General features: G+C 35.9%; 1 protein-coding gene and 1 pseudogene across 2 annotated transcripts in view; both read right to left on the bottom strand.

The window, feature by feature from the left end:
* Positions 1-1,570, bottom strand: part of VLDLR (very low density lipoprotein receptor) — a 38,645-nt gene extending 37,075 nt beyond the window's left edge. The window contains exon 1 of one of the 2 annotated variants that reach the window (XM_031944027.1): positions 1,236-1,570. In XM_031944027.1, coding sequence (XP_031799887.1) covers positions 1,236-1,314 — 79 coding nt within the window. In that variant the 5' untranslated portion in view covers positions 1,315-1,570. The remainder of the gene's footprint in view (positions 1-1,235) is intronic. The other variant, XM_031944019.1, reaches the window with a different exon arrangement.
* LOC116420453 overlaps positions 1,507-23,502 on the bottom strand; it is a 54,146-nt pseudogene continuing 32,150 nt past the window's right edge.

Here is a 23,502-nt window from a genome sequence, read left to right as displayed (position 1 = left end):
ATGGCCGAGTTTTGTCTTACTGTCTCTAGGGAGATGCAACCTAGGACCTCACAGCCTCGAGCCGGGGATTCGGACAACCAGCTCCATAGCCAGTAAATGGATAACTTGACATCCCAACAATCTTTTAAAACCCCTTTGCCAGAAGCTCCTGACATGCTTCAAAGGAAGGAGATTTCCAGAGTTGAGGCAAGAGATAGCATCGGTCGACTAAGGTGTGAAGAACAGTCCATAAAATCTCAGTGCCTAGAGTAGGACAACAAACGTATATCACCTTCCTCCTCCCCTCATCCCAAAAGAAACCCTGCCTCATAATTTCGTATTATTTTCTTTTGCTCTTTTGTTTGGAGAGAGCGCTAATCACAGTCAGTAGATTTGGGACTCCCATCTCTGAAAACCTCCTGAGAAAGCTGAAGGGAGACCAGAATTGAATTAAGTCCTACATCTTCCACTTCCCCCTCCCCGGCAATACCAATAAAAGGCCTGAGAGCATTTTTGATCAGAGCGAGAGGGAAGAGAAGAGAAAGGAGGCGAGGATGGAGCTAATGGAAGAATCTTATCCAAAGCCTCTGCTTCCACTCACGTTCTAGGGAGCGACTTGCTCCAGAACCAGACTATTCTAGGGTAGCCGAAAGCAAAATCCACTGTTGCCTCCTTTACAAGAGCAGAAAGAAATACTCCGAACGTGCGCCGGCTCACGGCAGCAGTAGTACTATGCACTAGGCTTGGTAAGACTTCACCAACACCCACTCCCTAACCCCCTCGCCGGCCGGTCCTCCTCCACCCTCAGACAGCTCTGGAGGATCACCAAGAGGCTTTGGCACTCGGCTCAGGCTGGCCTTGCCCTTTACCTCCCTTCTTCCTCTTACTCCTTGGGGAGGAGAGAAAACCATTGTTGCAATCGTGCACAAGCTCACGTTCAAGGAGTCCCCGGAGGGGGGTAAATCAAGGAAAATACGGTTTCTTTAAACCTTCTTTGAGAATGGTAGGGATTTTTATTTTTATTTTGCGGGGGGAGCAAAGTGAGATTTTTAAGTCATCCCTTCTGTCGACCACCTCCTTTTCTCTCTTCCCACCCCCAAGGTACTGACTGACAGAGGGGGCTCTGGGGCGCCGCCAGGGTGGGCAGGGAAAAGACAGAAGGAGAAGGGGTGGCGAGTAGAGATAAGGAAAGGGAAATCACACCTAGGCTTATTTCTCCAGGACCAGCAAACTCAGGGTGCCCCATTCTCACTTACCCTCCACAATGCTGCGCTCTCCAGACAAACACCACATTGCGACTAGGAGCCAGAGTCCCCAGAGCGAGGACGTGCCCATGGTGCCTGGCTCCAACTGCTGTTCTTGGGCTGCCGGTGGTGGAGGTGGTACCGACACCGCTGCCTGGCACAAGTTAGCAGCCCTTGGGAAAGAGGGAAGGGGACAGGGCCTAAGGGAGTGGGGAAGGAAGGGTAAAGGGGGAGGGGAAGAAGAAGGTAAGGGAGTTAAGGGGGAAAGTGGGGGGAGGGAAGAAAAGAGGACGTCCCCCTCCCCTACAACTTGCACAATATTTCCCCCCCCTCCACTAACCAACCCACCTCCCCCTTGCTACTGCAGCTGTGCAAACCCAAGCCTGCTAAACGAAAATAACGCAGGCGATGCAGAGGAGGGGAAGGAAAGGGTGAGGGGGTGGGGAAGGGACCGGGATGAGAGCAGGAGCCAGGAGCGGAGCACAGCGGCGACTGGGGGGGAGGGGGTAAAGGGAGGGAGAAGGAGTGAGAGTGGGGGAGCGGGAGGAGTGGTCAAGGAGGAGGAACAGACGCCGGCAGACTTCACCCCTCCCCCCACGCCTGGCTCTTCTCTTACACGCCAACCCGGTGCCTAAACCCTGTGTATGTATGCGCAAATATGTATGTGTGTGCATGCGTGTCGTGGTAGCTGCTGCTCCAGCTGCCGGGCCCGAGCTGCTCCCCTTGTCCGCTCGTGACTCACTGGGGCCCTGAGTGGCTGCTGGTTGGCTCGCGCGCTGCTCGAGCCTCCAATCCCCCGTGCCTGCCCTAATTTCCTGATCCAGGGAACCTGCTGCTGCTGCTGCCGCCGCCGCCGTCGCCGCAGCTGCTGTGAGCTCCATACAGTAATTACTGTACCCTCCTGGCTGTTCAGACTTGCCGTGGCCAAAACCAGCTACCGATAGTAACTACAGCGGGCAGCGTCAACCATTCTCCTGACTACCACCACCATAACTTTTGCCGGGCTTCCATACAGCTTCCACACAGGTGATTGCTGGGTTTTACCTGCTGTTTTATGGATCAGCAAGCATCCTTCTACCTTCTTTTCCTTTTTCTTGTAGGCGCTCTCTCCGACCCACAAGAATGCTTAGTACAAGTGGTATGGTAGGTAGCCTCCTAGTCCCCCCACATTTTGGGTGATGGAGAAAAAGGGAACCGTCCATTTGGGCTAATCTTGCATGGGGAAGGAGATGCCTGTTCAAAGTACATTTTGGAATAGCAATTTACTAAAAATAAATGTGTCTGAGTTTCTGTGAGCATGTGGTTTGTAATTTTTCTGCAATAGAAAAAAGACTAAAATAACCCAGGCTGGTATGGAGGAAGGTAATTGCTAGTTATGCATTCTCTCATCAAGGATTTTAGTTAATTGCTAATTACATAAAATGATGGTTGGAGGTGCTGTAATTAAAAACTTAACCTTTTATTGAGAGGGGGAACAGATAGATTTGTGCCCGATATACTTTGATACATTCAATTACAAGGCTTTACAAATAAAATGAGTTCTGGGAAGAGCCTTATTAAAATTTTTGGTTTATTCTCTCCTGATTTCCCTTAACTTCTTTCTTGCATGTGACTTGTCCTGCTCAGCTGTGGCTCACAAGCAAAATATTAGCGTTTTAAAGGACAACACACCCTGCAAGCCTTTCATAGAAAAGAGTTCTATTATCAAGACGATCTTTGAGAGTTTAGTTAAAAATAGTGGTGCAATTCTTACTAAGCTAAGCTAACCATTGAGTTCTTTTTGAAACAAGTAATAGTTGAAACTTTTAAAAACATAGTCACTTATGTGGCGTTTGTAGAGTGCCTTTTTTTTTTTTTTTAAATCATGTCAGGAAGTGGGTATTGTGAATAATATACCTAACTGTTTAGTAGATACTGAGAGGACATTTACTTACCTTAATGAAGTTAGAATATTCATTTTGGGGCTGATAAAGATTATGAAGTTTTAATTTCATAGATCTATATAAATTTTTGCTTAAATTGAATGTGGCTATTCTTTCTTACTGTATGTTCAGTTGTCTGTTCAGTTCCTTTTGCCATTTATTTTCTAACTTTTCTCTCCCCACCAATTTTTTTAATGCCTTATATAAGGTATGATTTAAATATTTGCATAACGGTAAATTTTATAGTATACAGTAAAAATTCAGTTTTGAGATGAAAATAGAACATGTCAGGGAGAGACGGGGTTAGAATAATTAAATCAATTGCTTTTAAAGCTTACACATCTTTCTATGACTGATAGAGGTCAAATAGTTTTATATAACTTAAATTCAAATACAACTCTCAATTTCCTAGGGGAAAAGATGCCTAGGAAAGAGACAATTTTGTGAGTTACTCTAGGAATAGTTTGTACTGCAGACTTTTAGTACTTTATCTAAAATTAAATATGCACTAAGGACTGAAATCTGATAAACTACCAAAAAAGAGTTTCTAACTAAACAGTTTCATTTGTTAAAAAATCCTAAAGATGTTAAAGTTCACAAGTCAATTTCAATCTCTTTACTTTGTAACCAAATCCGAAGGAAACAAAGTTTTCAATTTTACTATTGATTTGCTCTGTAATGTTGGAAATTCAATTTGTCTTTTGCTACTTCAGTTTTCTTATATGTAAATTGAAAATCTAGTCCCTGCCCCAAAGCTAACCCTGGAGGATGTACTAAGGTTTATCTAGATTATGGCAAGAAAGAGCTTTGACTTCCAAGGATGATGGCAATACATAAATAACCTGTTATTACCAGATGAGAGACAGATAAAGGTCTCAATTTTAAATGCATGGAAAAAGGTGAAGACTTTAAACTATTGGTTTTGAATTTGACTTTGATTCCTAGCCAAATTCAAGTACATTTTATTTAAACAGTTGATGAATTAATATTGCAAAAAGGAAGCAGTAATTGGGTCATTCCAACCTAACATCACTGTCCTTTTTTAATGAGATTTCTATGTGAGTAGATAAAGGAACTGCTATGGGCATGGTATCTTTGAGTTTCAGGAAGAAAACATGACAACTAAGGTGAATTAAGAACTGGATTAGACTATTTTGGAGATGTAACAGTCTTTGGCTTTGTGGAATTCAATGTTTTTATGAAATTCTATTCCATTAGATGAAATGTTTATCAGATTTGTAGATGGCATGAAGCATTGTAGGAACATTAAAGACACTACAAGGCAGGATCCAAAAAGATTTTGACAAACTACGTTGATGAGCAGAATCCAATAAAATGAATTTGAATTAGGTTGAATATTGAAAATCTTATTTGTGAATTCAAAAAATGTGCTACGAAAATATAGAACATAGAAGACCTGGCCAGCAAATAGTTCCTATCTATACAAGAGATTTTTAGGAGTTAAAAGGGGTGCAACTGATGAGGGTATGGCAACATTTTGAAATGCCAATTTCAATAGAGTGGGATATCTAAAAATAGATTACAAGGGTTTTTTAATGACTGGGTGGTAAATAAATGGAGACAGGGAATGGAAGTAGTTAGGGAAGTTGAAGGTATTCAGAAGAAAGAAGAAATAATGAAATAGCTTTTGAGAGGGGAGCATTATAGGGAATCAATCATCAGTAGGCCAAATGGAGAATAAGCTTCCTGGAATAGTATTCTCTTCACAGGATATTTTCCAAGTATAGACTGGATGATCATTTGCCTATACTATATATCCATAACCCTATAATATAGAGAAGATTCAGATTCAAGTTTGCATTGGACTGGATAACTTCTGAGATCTTGTCCAGTGCTTTGATTCTAAGAACATTAATTAGAATGAGTGCATTCAGTTAATGCACTAACCACATAAATGGTATAAAATATGAAATTGTCGCTGTGATGATCAGTATTAATGACCTGGCCTAGGAATAATGAACTTTCTGTGCTGCCTGATTATTTAAATATGAGTTATTTAGCAGAATTTACTTGAGCCAATTCCTAAATGCATAATATATATTTATCCTTTTCAACCTGTGCCCAAAGACTCCTAAAATGATGGACAAATAAGTGATCTGTAGTTTCAGGAAGGGAAATATTGGTAAAGAATATGCCATTACAGAGTGTTGATAATGAATAATCACATCCCTGTAATCCAAAAAGACCTCATCTCTACAGTACTTCTCCTTTTCCCATCCTCAACCTTTCCCATCCCCTCAATTAAAATAAACAGAATATGGTTAAAGGGTAGCTCTAGCCTGTGTTTGGGTTAGGGCTAATGAAAAGTACTCTGGGTAAATCTTGTCCCAGACTGTTGGACATGATTTGTATATATTATTTGATCAGCAAAAGAAAATTGTCTTAAAAGTTTTCCAGTACACTGTATGTAGGAGGAGAGAAAGTAAGGCAACCAATATTAAAATGTGCTCTCTTGAAGTATCTGGAATGTAAGCATGATTTTAGTGGGATACAGACTTTGTTACACTATGGACAGTTAAAATTCTTTAGGAAAATTTGGGGTTTCTTCAAAGTAATTGTAAGAACTATTCTGATGACTTTTTCCCTCCATGTTTGTTTTTTCCTTCCCACTATATCCATCTTTTATAGTACAGATTTGAGTGGTTTTTTTTAAAAATTTGGCGGTGATGAGGGAATATTCTAGAACTTCGATTTTACTGGTGTAAGGAGATCTTGGTGAAGAAGTCCATAGAGCTCAACAGTTGTTATTAAATTCATTAGTTTTAGAGACTTTCAGGAGAGGGGGGACTAATGGGTAAACTGATTTACCCCGTATTACACAGGACTAATGGGCAAACTGATTTACCCCGTATTACACAGGCAGTATGTATCAAAAATCTAGGTTTTCTTGACTAAAGAAATTCAGTTCTTTATTGGGTCGGGTCACTTCCCTTAAAACGTTGTGTTAATATCATTTGTTTTACTTACTTTCATTTCTAAATATATGATGCTCACAAAGTATCATTTTCAAAACTAAGAATTAAAAGGGAGGTGCACAATTCAGCAAAACCACATCAATCAAATCTGACAGTATATGTAGTAATCCATACTCACAGTGCTTGGCTATGAGAGAGAAGGAAGGAAATTCATCTCTTTATCTCTTCTCCTTAGCCAAGCTTAGTCATTATAATTACAAAGTGTTCAGTTGTTTTTTTGTTGTCATTGTTTCTTCTTTTTACATTTCCATCATCATAGATAATTATTTTCCTTGTCTTGCTTACTTCACTTTGTATCAGTTGATATAGTTCCTCAGTTTATCTGTAGTGAATATCATATTCACTGTTTTTTTCTTTTCTTTTTATTTTCAAAACATATGCAAGGATAATTTTTCAACATTGACCCTTACAAAACCTGGTGTTCCAATTTCCCCCCTTCCTCCCACGGCCTCCCCTAGATGGCAAGTAATCCAATATATGTTAAACATGGCAAAATACATATAAATCCAATATAGGCATACATATTTGTCTTGCTGCACAAGAAAATCTGACCAAAAAGGAAGAAAAATGAGAGAGAAAATAAAATTCAAGCAAACAGCAACAAAAGAAGTGAAAATGCTATGCTGTGATCCACATTCAGTTCCCACAGTCTTCTCTCTGGGTGTAGATAGCTCTCTTCATCACAAGATCGTTGGAATTGGCCTGAATCTGTCTCATTGTTGAGAAGAGCCATGTCCATCAGAATTGATCATCATATAATCTTGCTGTTGCCATGTACAATGATCTGGTTCTGCTCATTTCACTTAGCATCATTTCCTATAAGTCTCCAGGCCTCTCTGAACTCATCCTGCTGATTGTTTCTTATAGAACAATAATAATCCATAACATTCATATACCATAACTTATTCTACCATTCTCCAATTGATGGGCATCCACTCAATTTCTTGTTATATTCATTATTTCTTATGGTTCAACATAGCATTACATTTATGTACTACAGTTCCATTTATGTTCTACATTCCTCAATTAATGAACATCTACTTTGTTTTAAATTTGCTAGTACTATAAGGTGTTGCTTTAAGAATTTTACTATTCTATAGGGCTCTATTTGAGGCCTTTCTATCATTAGTCTTCTTGAGGTATATGCCAAGGAGTGAAATCTCTGAGTCAAAGAGTATGGACATATTAGTTTCTTTAAAAAAAAATTCAAAATTATTTTTCAGAATGGTTGGAGGCATGTATCTTTTAAAAAATGAAATCAGCAGTTAAATTCACTCTTTTTACGTAATGTCCATTTAGTTGTTTTTCTGCCCTTAGCTTTCTAACATAGATAATTCTAGGGTCTGAATGAAATTAAATCTAGGGAGTAAACTAGCATTGAAGTCTGAGACATTTTGGAAAACATGCACAAAAAAGTTTATTGAACAGATGGTGATGGTGGAAGGCTAGTAAGCAAATTTTCCCCTGGGCTCTGAAATGGGTGAAATGTCATAGAAGATTTATGAGGAAGGACTGGGAATATTTCTTTGGAATGCATGAGTGATAGTGTTTTTTTTGAGGGGGAAGGGAAAAGTTGAAAGTGGATTTAGGACTTGGTTTAAGTTGTCATGGACAGATTTTATTTCTCTTTGATGAGGGGGAAAAAATGTGAATTGAATTTTATTTGAAATAATGGCTGATTTTTGTAAGTAGATTTGTAACAGTAAAGAGATTTACAGATCTGGGAAATGCAATGTAACTATGTTTCATCTAAACCTTAAATGAAAATATATCAAGGTTGTGTTATCAGACTAGATTTAATTAGCCTCTTTCCTATATATTATAGATGTTTTTGCTGCCTTTTGTTGTTGTTGGTGAAGGGATTGTCTCTTTGGAAATCAAATAATTGTGTCAAATGCAGTCTTTTTAGGGATACAAATTCTAATGACTACATTCTGTGATTTGGGTTCAAATTACATTGTCCCCCTTTTTTGATAAAAATTATGTAAAATTTGGGATTTTTAGAATATAATAATTTTAATATTTTATGCAAATGAGCTGGTGCTATGGAGCTAATTTTGATAGCATAACTTAATTGCTTCTATGGTATCTTTATGTAGATAAGAATCATCTGTAAATTATGGATCATAGAGCAAGTTTTCAAGCATTTTAAGCATTCAAGGTTTATGGAAGCAGACAGTTAACATTCCTAATATGTTTTCATTCTTTTTGTCTCCCCCCTTCTCCTCCCCTGTCTCCCCTCCCTCTCCACCCCCATGTTTCTCCCCTGCCTCCCCCCTGTCCCTCCCTTCCCATCTCCCCCCATGTCTCCCCCTCATGTTCTCTCCCCCTTGAATCCTATGTTCTCTTCCCCCCTCTCTTCCCCCCTCTCTTTCCCCTCTCTTTCCCCTCTCTTTCCCCCCTCTTTCCCCCCTCTTTCCTCCCTCCCCCCTTTCCCCCCCTGTCCCCCCTTTCCCATCTTCCCCCCCTCCATCTCTCTCCTCTGACCTCTCTCCCCCCCTCCACCCCACTTTCTGTGCCTCCTTCCCTATGTCTCTTCCTTTGTTACTGTTTTTCTTTGGAGTGGGAAGCTAACACTTGATTCAGTATACATATGGAATTAGTTATCTTTTTTTTTCCTAAGGAAATTTGTAACAAACTTAACTTCAGTCATGTTTCTTAATGTGTGTTTGGTTTCATTTCAAATTTACTTCAAAGGATCTGTGATTCCATGACCACTCCTTCCTCTGAGGCAAATCATAAATCTTCTCTGCTTTAGTAAGTAATTCCATGATTTAATAAGTTGGGAAAAAAAAAAGTAAATTTATGTCTGTCTCTCTCTAGTGGTAAACCTTCTAGTGATTTAGTCTTTCCCGATTTAGTAGGTATAACAGAGCTCTGGGCTTGGAGTCACGAAAACTGATTTCAAATCCCTATTTTGACCTTTCTTTTTTGGGGCATAGACAAATGACTTTACTTCTCTGTTTTAGGTACCTTATCTATAAAATGGGCATAATAACATATGACCTATCTCATAAAGGTGGGTTAGTGGCTGCTATAGTACACCAGCAAAATGAAGCTTTTTTATTTCCCCTTTTAATATTTTATTTTAAACAAGTATAAAATAAGGAAAGGGGAAAAAACACTGTCATGTACAGAGAAGATTCAATGAAAAGCAATAAATTTCTATTTCAAGAAAACCTATAAAATAAATACTATATTTTCAAAGCTATCAAGGTTTTTTTTTTGCTTCTCTGTAGGTAATTTTTGTTCCTTCTTGTGTACTTTTTACTTTTTTTCTCCTTCCCCTCAAAGAAGGCTACATTTAACTGCAGAAATACACAAATATGTGTATAAATATACTTTCACTTGTCATCTGTTTCTCTCAAAGTGGATAGCATCTTCCTTCATATAAGTCAAAGTCTTTCCATATTTTTTCTAAATCAGCCAGCTCATTATTTTCCTTCACCACAACAATATTCCAACCCAATCATATTTTATCTGAGATTGTCTATGAAAGTCTTCCCCTCCCCCACTCCATTTTCTCCATTTTTTTCTGTTCTTTTCTGAATAGATTTTATTTATACAAGAAAATTTCAATGTAAAATAATTAGATTATCCATTTCACACTTCAACAATGCTCTCACCTTATAATATGGTTTTGGGTTAGATACTACTAAATCTGTTTCTCTTATATTTTTCCTCCTGCTTTCTTTGAAGTGCCTTTTTTCAAATAAATTTTATTACTTTTTTTTTTAGAATGTTAATTGAGATGGCATTATATAAATAGATAAGTTAGGTAAAATTATCATTTTAAAATTACATTGGTTTTGCCTATTCATGTACAATAAATATTATTTCAATTATTTAGATCTAACTTTATTTGTATGAAAAGTGCTTTATATTTATATTTGTATTGTTCTTGTGTTTTTTTGGGTCAGATATACTCTCAGGTATTTTATACTGTGTAGTTATTTTAAATGATGTAAAATGATATTGGATAATATAAGTCAAACATACTGTAGTTTCTGAATTATTTTTGCCTTCATTGGATGAGATAGTTGCTTTTTTTTCTCTTTCCCTACAATTTTTTTTTTTAGCATCACCTGATCATAGTTCAGTCCAAATTTTTCTTTCAATCCATCGAAATAAAAATGTATCAGAAATACTTGAAAAGTTTTTCAGTTCATTTAGTATCCATTTTTTTCTATATAGGATTATACTTAACTTTGCAAAGTAAGTTATCTTAAGGGTCATAACCCTATCTCCTATGCTCTATGAAATATAGTATTCCAAGACTATGGTCCTTTGAAGTAATAACTGCTAGGTCTTGTGTAATCCTTATTGTAGCTCTGTAATATTTAAATTATTTTCTTGTCACTTCCAGTATTTTCTCCTTAACCAAGGAGATTTAAAACTTGACAATCATATCCCTATAAGTTTTCCTTCTGTGATCTCTTTCAAGTAATGATTAATGATTTTTTTTCCTTCCTATTTCTGCTTTGTCTTCTAGAACTTCAGGGCTTATACTAGTGCATCAAGATTCTTATTTTTTTTTAAATCATAATTTTCAGATAGTTTGATTATTTTGCATCATTTCTCCTCAATTTATTCTCCAAATAAACCTTTTTTTTTTGTGTGTGTGTGTAAGATGCTTTGCATTTTGTTCTATTTTTTCATTCTTTTTATTTTGTTTTGTTACTGTTTTGTCTCTCAGAATGCATTAGTTTGGATTGCTCATTCCCCCACTTCCAATTTTTTCTTAATCTCTCATTTTTTTAAATTCTTTTTTTTAATAGCTTTTTATTTACAAGTTATATGCATGGGTAATTTCACAGCATTGACAATTGCCAAACCTTTTGTTCCAATTTTTCCCCTCATTCCTCCCCATCCTCTACCCCCAATGGTAGGTTGACCAATACATGTTAAGTATGTTAAAGTATAAATTAAATACAATATAAGCATACATGTCCTAACAGTTATTTTGCTGTACAAAAAGAATCGGACTTTGAAATAGTGTACTCTTAGTCTGTGAAGGAAATCAAAAATGCAGGCAGACAAAAATATAAGGATTGGGAATTCTATGTAATTGTTCATAGTCATCTCCCAGAGTTCTTTCACTGGGTGTAGCTGGTTCAATTCATTACTGCTTTATTGGAACTGATTTGGTTCATCTCATTGCTGAGGATGGCCAGGTCCATCAGAATTGATCATCATATAGTATTGTTGAAGTATATAATGATCTTCTGGTCCTGCTCATTTCACTCAGCATCAATTCATGTGAGTCTCCCAGGCCTTTCTGAAATCCTCCTCCTGGTCATTTCTTACCTACCAATAATATTCCATAATATTCATATACCACAATTTATTCAGCCATTCTCTACTTGATGGGCATCCACTCAGTTTCCAGTTTCTGGTCACTACAAAGAGACCTACCACAAACAATCATGCACATACAGGTCTCTTTCCCTTTTTTAAGATCTCTTTGGGATATAAGCCCAGTAGAAACACTGCTGGATCAAAGGGTATGCACAGTTTGATAACTTTTTGAGCATAGTTCCAAATTGTTCTCCAGAATGCTGGATGTATTCACAATTCCACCAACAATGTTTACTCTTTCATTTAATTTTAAAATCCCTTTTAAGGTCTTCCAAGAAATCTTTTTGTGCTTGAGAAAGATAGACATTTGTTACTGAGCTCAGAGCGCTTTTTTAGCTTGTCTTCCTCTGAATATGGACCCCAATCTTCTCTATTCCCATGGTAGCTCTCTGTGGTTGGGTTCTTTCTCTTTTGCGTGCTCATTTTTATTTTGTTTTTAACAGCTATTGGTGTGATTAAATTGTAGTCTTTAGGTATGGAGAATAATGCCCAAAGTCTCAGGTCCTTCTTCTTGTTGTTTTCTGAGATCTACCCTGGGGTTTAACTTTGGACTCTCCTCTCTGCTCCTAAGCCATGGCTAGAGAACTGGTTCACAATGTCTTCCAAATGTGCTTACTTCCTGTGGTTCCTCTGGAGGCTGCAAACTCCTATTGTCCTCTCTTCCCTAGAACTGAAATCTAAAGAGACTCTGCTCTGTTACATGTGCACACAGCCAGTAAGTTCCCTGTCCCTCTGTCACTGAATTCAGTAGCTGTATACTAGCTCCTTCTGCTCCATTCCCTCCTGAGGATCATCCAGTCAGCACAATTGTGCTAGACATACCTCAATTGTGGACTATCCTTCAGTCTTCTCCTATTCATCCATCAGACCCCCAAATTTATCATGAGATGAAATTTTCTAAGGCTGAGGTTACCTGTCTTTTTTTTGTGGAGGAAATTTGGAAAGTTAAAACTTTTCTGACCTGCTCCATTTCCCCAGAATCCTCTTATACAATACATTTTTGAGCCCATATTTGGAGTCTTTCTAATTTAGTGAGACCTGTCAGAGCTTGTTCTGCTAGCATACTTTTGAAAATTGACTATTGTCTTCATAATACAGTAAGGTATTAGAGCAGGTCTTAGAGCAGAAGCTCATTATGAAATTGTTTTCAATATATAGTTTCATATTCCTAGTCTTCTTGCTAATTAAAACTACAGTTATAATGCCAAACATAATTCATTATAGATTCAGATTTGGAATTCCTTATATGTGGAGATGCATTAAGACATTAGGAAGTGGGATATGTGTGTGTTTGTGGGGGGGGTGGTGGTGGTAGTAAGGAGATTTGAAGCCATATATCTATTTGATGGATTTTGTCAGTTTCAGGAGTGCTTTTTAGAATAATAACATAGACAAATGGGTGAAATCCATGAATTTAAACCTGAAAAATTTTTGGAGAAAAATCTGATCTGAAATTGTAGAAAAAAAAGTTTAAGTAGACTTTTTGAAATGAACCATTGATTCTTGGTGTTGGAAGGGACTTTAGTAGTCTTTTAATCCAACATGCATCTAAGCAAGAATACTCTCTACAACTTTTCCAGTAAGTGGTTATGTAGCCTCTATTTAAACACCCTTAGTGATAAGGAAACACCTATTAAGACAGGTCACTGACTTTTGAATGGCTCTGATTATTAGAAAGGTTTTTTTTTTTTTTTTTTTTTTTTTTTTTTTTTTTTAAATCCTCTCTTCTCTCTCTCCCCTATCCTTTTCTACTTCCTCTCCCTTTTTCCTTTTCCCTTGCTTGTTGCGCTATTTTTTAAGAGCGCATGGCATATGAGCCCTTTGGTCTCAGAGGCAAGATAAATGAGGTGGGAGACTCAAAGGGTGTGAAAAGAGCTCCAGTTTATTTTGCCATACAACCTTGTTGATATATATTTTGCAGGCATGATCAGTGCATGGACAGTAGGCAATTCTTAATCACCATTCAGAAAAGCAGCTCATGGGCTTTGCCTATGTATGGTGTCTACCAATGGGAGGAGAGCTAATCCAGCAATTCAGCAGCTCTCTCACAGGAGAAAGGCCCTGTTGAGGCATTCCTGTTTAAGTAGCCACTGGCTGTGACCCTTGGCTTATACTCGTTCCCACGATCACAAATCAATGCTCCTTGCTCAACAAGAACATTTCTGCAATGTGGCAGAAAATTTAATGTGCATTAAGGGTCGAGGGTGCCTTGGTACTCCCTCTCAGCAGAATTCTTTATTCTTGCACCTGCCATTTCCATTTTTCCTCCTCATACTCACTTTGATTCTCTTAACCCTCTTTTCTTGTTTCTCCATCTTCTATCCTTTGCTTTTATTTATAGACTTTAGGACTAAATAAAACAAGTCTGAAAACATAGTTTAAAACATAAACACTTATAATATGCTAGACATTGTTTTAAATGCTGGGGATACTAATATTAGCAAACAAGATATTTCCTGTATTCAAGCAGCTTATGTTTTAATAGCAAGATGCTTCAAGGGGAATATAAAAGGTGAGGTAGAGAAAAGGAAAGACTTGTGAGTCAGTCAATTGGAGCATGACTTAGAAGACCTTGAAATATGAAAACTTAAAATATTTCAAGATAACTATTAGTTCTTCCTTCTCTCTACCCTAATATCCCATCAAATCTTATCTTTTTCCCATATAAAATCCCTACTTTGAGGACTCAGGGCTAGAATTAACCTTAGAAGCCATCAAGTCCAGACCCCTCATTTTATAGATGAAGAAATAGGTACTCTTTTCCATGGTTATGCCACTTGAAGATTGTTATGTCTGAAAAAGGACTTTAAACTAAGGTTTTTTTGGACTCTTAAGTGCAGAGCCCTGTCCACTATAATACATGGCATTGTTGATGAATATCCTTTAATCAATTTTGGTAAGATGTTGATAGAGTTTTGAATCTTTCTGAATAGGCAAGTCTCTCTTTCCCTGGATAGTCTTAGTTTCCTAAGACATAAGGATGTAATTGAAGTTTACTCCAGAGGAAATCTGATCAGGTTTAAAATAGGACTATCCCATCTCTTATCAACAACATTATGTTTCTATTAATGAAGTCCAAGATCACATTATTTTTTTTTTTTTTAGGACCAATAGGATTTTGAGATTTAGAACTGGAAAGGACCATGAAGATCATTTTTGTCTAACTTCCTCATTTTACAGAAAAAGAAAAGAATGCTCAAAAATACAAAATGATTTGCACAAGTCATATAACTAATAAATGGAAAATATTAAATTTGAACGCATGTTCTCAAACTCTAAATCTGGTGTTATTTTCTCTCCTTTTATATATGCTGGTGCATGTTTGCTTGTTTACTAAAAACACATTTTTTTCAAGTAGACTGTTTTGTAATAATGCCCCTCTCATGTAGTACTTCTGAAGTTTAATTTTTATTAGTCTTAAATTTTTTCATCTTATTTGACTAAACCTACTGCTCCTTTCTGGATATTGATTCTGTCATCCAACACATTATCTGTCTTTTTTCCACTCAACCTCCAGTCCATGTCATTCTGAGATTTGGTAAGCACATCATGTATGATTTAATATAAACATTGATAAAGATATTGAATGCTAAGGAGTCAAAGGCGGGCCCTTTTATTTTATGAGATGTTCTACTCTAATATTAGTTCATTGATCAAGATTCATTAACTTCTATGGTGCAATTAGTTTTGGATAAAATGTAAAAATTATCCAATCCATGTTCTCCCATCTCTTTCATAAAAATATTAGAAAAGATTTTGTCAAATGCCTAGACAAGTAACAAGTCAGTCTTAGTGCTCTAGATAACTGTCTAACACTATGAGTATCAGAAAACCTGCACTGAGGGATAGAGAGGGATTTTTCTCACCTGGGAGTTCCCTGTTGTTCAGTTCAATCAGTATGACTTTTTTGTGATTTCTTGGATTTCTTCCACCATCTCTTGAAGTCTATCCAAGTTCATGTTGATTAATACTATCTACTCATCTAATCCTCTGCTATCCTCTTTTCCTTTTGCCTTCAACCTTTCACAATTACTCCCCCCCAGTTTTCCCAACTATCTTAGTGTCTTTTCGATGAGTCCCATCTTCAAAATATTTAAATTTCAGGATTTGACATTCCAATAAATAGCCTGAATTAATTTCTTTAAATATTGGCCAATTTGACCTCCTTGCTGTCCAAAGGACTCTCAAAAGTCTTATCCAGTAACGGTTTGAAAGTGTTGATTCTGTGATGCTCAGTTTTCCTTATAAGTCCAACTCTCCCAGCCATAATGTTGCTACTGGAGAGTTCCCTCTACCATTATAATTGTAGATTCATTCCTTGTGTTCATCCTTTTGAAAACTGAGACACTTAACTCTTTCATTTTGTATCACTTTCCCCATTTTCCATGATTTTTCAAACATCCAAACAAAACACATCAGCAATCATAGTGACAGGTTCTTTCACTACTTTATTGTATGTGGTATAAGTTCGTTCCTAACTAATTGATATCCCCCCCCAAATCCAGCTGAGATAATTGAGGATATTGTGATGCTAAATGAATAACAAACATGTTTCTTCTGCTATCTCTTTACAAAATGTTAAAAGAAGTATCTCTTTTTAGAAAGGGGGGGAGGGAGAAATGGAAGAGCAATTTGCTGATATAGTTAAAGATTAGCTATACTCAAGTAATTTTGGAGAAGCTAAGCTTGCTAGTCTGAAAGATAGAGAACTGAGGCCATTGAAGAAAAAAAAAGGAAGCAATTTCATGGCATATGGTCCCTTTACCTCTAGCAGAGAGTTGTAAGGGAAGAAGGGAAAGAAGGTTACTTTGTCCCAAGAAACCTCGCAGGAAAGCTGCTCATCCAATGTAGGACACTGCATCCAGCATAGTGAGTGAAAGAGAGGTAGGAATATATCCTGACAGCAGAGGATGCCATTTAGGAGTTAAGCTATGGAGATAAAAAGGCTCAGATAATCTATGTGACTTATTCACCCAGCAGAGACACTCAACCCCATAGGGTGAGAATACTGCAAGAAACGAGAATATTTGGATGGTGGTTTTGTTATTTTTGCTTAGTTAATTAGTCATTTTCAATTTTTTTGTGATCCCATTTGGGGTTTTCTTGGCAAAGGTACTGGAGTGGTTTGTCATTTCCTTCTCCAGCTCATTTTACAGATGAGGAAGATGAGGCAAACAGGACTAAGTGACTTGTCAAGATCACACAGCTGGTAAGTGTCTGAGGCCAGATTTGAATTCAGGAAGATGTCTTCCTAATTTCAGGATCAGCACTCTATACTGTGCCATCTAGTTGCCTTGTAGTTTTGTAGGCTTGACTTTTTTTGACCACACATGTTCCCTGTGTATGTAAGTATTATTTATACTTTATGTATTTGTGTGAGAGAATGCTAAGTTTTATGGGGGAAGTGTGTTTTTTAGTTGTTATTATTTTATCTTAATAAATGCCTTTTCTGTAAACTAATTGTGTCTTATGAATGACTATTGAAGGTAAATACAATAGTGAGGAATCCTGAGACTGTTTTAAGATTGTTCATTCACAGGTTAACTTTGAACCTGAAGTAGTAGTTGTTTTCCTAGGGACCCAACATGAAACTTCTGAGTTTTAAGATGTGGAAGGTATCTCAACAAGGGTGCCATGTTAATATATAGGTCAATTGGACTTGATCACTTGTTTGAATATAGCTAAGTGCTTTCTTATCTGCTTAAGTTTCAGCTTCCCCATTAATCATTTTTGTTTTATCTTTCTCTTCAGAATATCATCAATGTTGTTAAGAAAAAACCCCAATAAAATAAAAATGGAAACTGAGGAATTCTGTTTCATTTTATCATTCATTATCCTTATTCCTATCCCTTCATATGGCTTTCTTTGACCTTCTCTTGTGGTCAACATTGGTAACAAATATTAAAGACAATATATTTTTTTAACTATCTCTATTTATTATGATTGGAGTGTCCCTGACATTCTTACCAAGAAATCCTATTCCTTTATGTCCATGCTCAGTTATTGTCTCTTTACTTTCATTACATGTCTTTTAAAAAATACAGTTGACAAAGCAGATTTCTTTATACCATATAGGTCTCCTTAAAGTACTCTACCTTTTCTTCCTTAATGGAAAAAATTGTGCTTATATCTTCAGAAGTTTATTTTAAAGAGTGTTATATCTTTCTTGAACCAACTTTCCTTATACTGTTTGGCTGTGAGCTCTAAGTATGCTTATCTAGAATTCCAGAAATATTTCATATAGAAGTCCAATATTATCATATCTATTAAACTCCAAAATGTAGTGATTATATTTTTTGCCTTGACAACCAATTCCTTTTTATTTTTCAGAATTAGTCTTAGAATGTTACATGTTTTCTTCATTTACTCTATACTTTGAAAGATGGATAAGATATTGGAGGAAGGAATGACAGGGATAGCCAACTACATTTTTCTCTTCTAAACTCAAATGACACTTACTTTAAAAACTTATTTGGCACTTATAGTATATTATTGTGCATTGCCAGTTAAATTTTCACTTGCATGGGCTTATCTTATATTATCTTTATAACCTCCCAATTATACCATAAACTCCTTTTTATTTTATTATTATTATTAAATTTATACATTTCTATGTCTTCCATTCATCATGCTCATTCGACTTATTATTCATTTCTGTGTCTTCTATTCAACTTGTTATGATGTGGAATAGGTAAGAATACTGCAAATAGATTCATTATTCTTATTATGCATGTACTCTTCATAGATTACTTTTATATAGTTTTTAACTGTTTTTTAACTGTAAATGTTCCTCAGAAAGTGGAAACTAGCCACAACTAGACTATTAGGTGCCTTCCTCGTGACTACCTGAGAGGTGGAAAACCATATTGCTAACCTTATTTCTTTAGAATTACCCAAGTATTTTTTTTTTTTTTGACTACTTCATGTGTACACCATTCTTAGTAACTGGGATCCATGTTGGCAAAAGGACTTGTATTGATGGAATATATATTAATTTTTAAACTATTTTTATGTAGAAATCAAAGCTCTGCTTGCTGAGTAGTCATTGACATTTTTTTCTGTTATGGAAATTTCTTTTGAATATTCTTCCAGTGATTTGTCAATTGAATTTCACAAACAAATTAATTTGTGAAGTGTTTAATTTACTGCTAGCCTCTTGTATTTACAGTATGGTGAAAAGAGCATTAGTAATAATATATGTAAAAAGACAATAGATGCAGAATGAAAGTTAAGTGGACAAGAATTTAATTAGGAAGTGCTTTTTAGAGAAATTAAGATTTAAGTGTAATTTTTTAAAGGAACCTAACAGGGGAAAGAGGGAGTATTATGAACCTAAGGCAAACCATGAATTTATCTGCTTGTTAGTCTGATTAGATAGTAAGGAAAAAGGAAGGGAACAAGCATTTATTAAGTGTTCATTGTGTTCCAGAAACTATGTTAAACATTAAAAAAAAAAAAAAAAGCAACTCATTTTTTCCTCTCACTAACACTTAGATAAGTGCTATCATTATTCCCATTTTCCACATAAAGAAACTGAGACAGAGGTTAAATAATTTGTTCAGGCTCATACAAATAGAGAGAATTGAGGCTTGATTTGAACTTAAATATTCCTAGCCCCAGACCCATTGCTCAATCTATTGTGGTAACTCAAGAGGAAATAGGCTAAGGTACCTAATGACAGTGTACTTAACAGTGAAGTCAGAGAACTTGGGTTCAAATCTTGGCTTTGATAATTATTACCAATGAAATCTTCAGTTAAGTTATTTAACCTTTCTAAACATTCAGTTATTCATTTATAAAATGATGAGATTGGATTAAATGGCCTCTAAGATTTCTTCTACATCTAAATGTATGATACTATGAATTTTGAGTACCTAACAGTTGTCGAATCCAATCAGAGGGTGTATACTTCCAAAGCATTGTTGGGTTCTAATTGCTGTCCTAAATTTTTTCTTTAATGTTTTGTTTACTGATTAAAAACAAACACTTGTCACTTCCCAGTTACTCTCTGTTCTATAGAAACATTCCCTATTAAAAAAAAATCAGGTCAGATAAGTAGAATGATTAAGTGATTCTATTTTATTCTATACTTGTATTCACAACCTCTGTACTGAAAGGTGAGAGACATCCTTCTTCATTTTCTTAAGCACTATCATATTCCTTTACCTTCATATAATTTGTTCAGCTTTTGGAGTATCCATATTTTATCTAGGTTTTTGCTATTATAAAAAGTGCTGGCCTAAACACAATCACATATATATACATGCACATTTATACACATGTATATATGTGTGTGTGTATGTGTGTATATATATATATATATATATATATACACACACACATACATATATATAATTTCCTCATTTGACTCCCTGGGTGTATTTGTCCAGTCATGGTATCAGTTAATTAAAAGTTTGTATGGTTTAGTGATTTTTATTTTAGTATAATTCCAAATTTTTTAAATCTAGTATAAATCCAGATGATTTTTTCAGAATAAATGGATGAATTTCAGCTCTTCTAGTCTTATTATTAGTATTATTATTTTGTATCTGCTAATCTAATGAATTTGTAGTGAAATTTGAGTTTTAATTTTCTTTTGTCATCAGTGAGTTGCTGAATTCTTTCAGATAGTTGTTGATTGTTTGTCTTTCCTCTTGAAAACTTGTGTATATCCTTGTACTAATCCCTTAGAGTGGTTTTTGTTTTTATGTTTAAATCAGTTCCCTGTATAACTAAGACTTTAGACTTTTATTGGAGATTACCAAAAAAAATTTCCTTTCATTTAAAAGTTTGTCTTGGATCTAGCTGCTTGTTCATGCAAAACCTTTTAAATTTTATGCAAGCAAAATTGTGCATTTATATTCTTACATCTTTCTTTGGTTAGTTAAAAAGTCTTCCCCTAGCTATAGTAGTGATTTCTCTGCTTTTCCCAGGGGAGCTGAATGGAGAATTAAGAGTTTTGTTTGGGTAGTTGAAGGAAACAATATCCTCACTAATGAAAATTTGCTTGTGTTTGAATTTGGAAGAGATGATTCATCAGTGTCATAGAAAGGAGAATAGAATCTAAAGGCAAAGGAGAAGTAGGGTCAGGCTGGAGGGAAGGGATCTGATGTTATACTTGAGATGTTTTTTTGTCCTATATTTTCCCCTCTTTTTCTTCTGTTTTTCTCTATCACTCTCTCTTCTTGCTCCTCAAAATGTCTTAGTAATAGAGGCTTATTGTCTGTTTTAGTATGATGAAAGTGATAGATTTATATGATAAGAGGAATCTCAAAACAAGAATTTGATAATCCTAATCTCCAATTTGGTGAATATTCAGGAACTTTTTTTTTTAAGTAAGCCTTGTGATGTTCATTACCTATTTAGAAGACTTTTTCAGTTCTTTCTCAAACCATTCTTGAGATAAATAGTTTGGAGAGTAATAGCTATATACTATTAAAAATTCACCCATCTCTTCTTTTTCATTTTAGAAGATAACTGATATCAAACTGTGCATACACTTTGATCCAGCAGTGTTACTGGGCTTATACCCCAAAGAGATATTTAAGAAGGGAAAGAGACCTGTATGTGCCAAAATGTTTGTCAGCCCTGTTTGTAGTGGCTAGAAACTGGAAACTGAATGGATACCCATCAATTGGAGAATGTTGGGTAAATTGTGGTATATGAATGTTATGGAATATTATTGTTCTGTAAGAAACGACCAGCAGGATAAATACAGAGAGGCTTGGAGAGATTTACATGAACTGATGCTAAGTGAAATGAGCAGAACCAGGAGATCATTATATATCTCAACAACGATACTGTATGAGGATGTTTTCTGATGGAAGTGGATTTCTTCGACAAAGAGAAGATCTAACTCAGTTTCAATTGATCAATGATGGACAGAAGCAGCTACACCCAAAGAAAGAACACTGGGAAATGAATGTAAACTGCATTTTTGTTTTTCTTCCTGGGTTATTTTTACCTTCTGAATCTAATTCTACCTGTGCAACAAGAGAACTGTTCGGTTCTGCACACATATATTGTATCTAGGATATACTATGACATATTTAACATGTATAGGACTGCTTGCCATTTGGGGGAGGAGGTGGAGGGAGGGAGGGGAAAAGTCGGAATAGAAGTGAGTGCAAGGGATAATGTTGTAAAAAATTACTCAGGCATGGATTCTGTCAATAAAATGTTATAATTATTTTTTAAAAAAAGAAGATAACTGACATTCCAGGGATTTGATAAAATAAAAGACTTGTTTCTGAGGAAGAAAAAAGTGGGGTAACACACCAACCAAATAATCACAATTTTCAATAGATAATTCTCCAATATGGAGGGTGCTAAATTGTTGAGAGTCCTTAGTGGTAATGCTTCCATGGAGCCTTTATATCTGAAGAAAGAGTCTAAACAAAAACATGTTGGACATTTAGTACACAATGAGAAAAAATCCTGAATTTGTTTGATGCCTTTTTTCTTAGAAAGCTTGATCAAAGTACTCTATTAACATGACCTCATTAGTTCTGAGGAGGAAACTCTAGAATGACTATGAAAGTAATTATCCAGAGAAAAACTGAAGCAGACTAGCTTTGTCAACAGATTGATGGGAAAAGCCACAAATGAGTGGGATTATATGTCATTGGCATTCAAGATTGGTGGTTGTAAAGGACTGTTAACATGAAACCTCTTTGCTTATGTATACTGCGTGGCTGAGCTAGCTTTATAAAGTTTAATTATTTGAATTAGAAAAGATAATTTACAAAATAATCTTTTCTTCCTCCTAATGGCAATGTATATAATGCAGCCTTTACAAGTTAAAAAAAAGTTGTGCTTAGGATTTGTGTTTTTAATTTTGGCTTTTTCTAATAAAGGCAGCATGATACAAAAGCCTCAGTTTCTCCGGCATTACAAAGGGAAAAAGTGTAGTTTTCTCATCTGTAAAATGAGGGGATTAGACCAGATGATGTCTAAGATCCTTTCTGATTCCAAATTTATTGTCCATTGTGCCATAGTGAAGGCCACCAAAGAATATTGGGAAAATATCATTCATAGTATCATCTTCAGAATTTAGATCTGCAGGGACATCAAAGAAATAGCTAGTCTAAAATTTTCTTCTTAGAGATTGAGGATTGAGAACACATAGAGTTGAAGTGATTAATCTGAAGTCTAGACTGCTAACTTGCACTTGAACTGATATGTTAGATTCCCATGGAGATAATTATAGTTTACTACTACAAGTTATAGGCCCCTACCAATGTGCTGGCTTTCATGATTATTAGTTATCCATTAGATGACAACTAACTTTTAAAAAGAATTATTTGTGAAAGTGATATTATAAGAATAATTGATATTACTCACCCTTTACCTGCTTCCCAAAGTCTGTAGCACACCTTATGCTCAGTATATATGAAATCTAGGGTAAAGTGGGCTCAGGCTTAGAGAAACATGTGGCAAAAGGATCACTCACAGCTTCTTATTTCTGGAAGTCTTTTTTCCCATCTTTATGGAGTTTGATTGTGGAAGTTTTCCTTAAAAAAAATATAGCATAGCTTTTATTCTGGACTCCTTGGAAAATCTTGAATCTGCTTTTCTTTAGAATTCCTCCATCAAGTTGCCAGATGCCTAAATAATGCCTGATTTTTTGATCTGGTTTTATTTAGAAACCATAGGATGTAACTGAATTCTCTTAGCCAATCACAATATATATCTTCTGCCCCCCCTTCCTCTTCCTCTCCTCTTCCTCTATCATCTCCCTCATTTTTAATTTTTTTCTCCAGCTAATTTTACAGATGAGAAAATTGAGGCAAACAAGGTTAAGTGACTTGCCCAGGTTCACATTGCTTATAAGTATCAGAAATCATATTTGAATTCAAGAAGGAATCTTCGTGACTTTAGACCTAGTATTCTATCCATTGCTCATCTATTTGTCCCAAGGCTTAGCATCTTATTATTTCAGCTGTGGTCAGGATGATTGATTGATTTATGCCTTACCCTTACAGATAGAGAGCTTGGATTCAG

The sequence above is a fragment of the Sarcophilus harrisii genome, chromosome 1 (assembly GCF_902635505.1).
Source record: "Sarcophilus harrisii chromosome 1, mSarHar1.11, whole genome shotgun sequence".
Lineage (NCBI taxonomy): Eukaryota > Metazoa > Chordata > Mammalia > Dasyuromorphia > Dasyuridae > Sarcophilus > Sarcophilus harrisii.
Note: the sequence above shows the minus strand (reverse complement) of the source record. Positions and strands in the feature narration are given on the sequence as shown.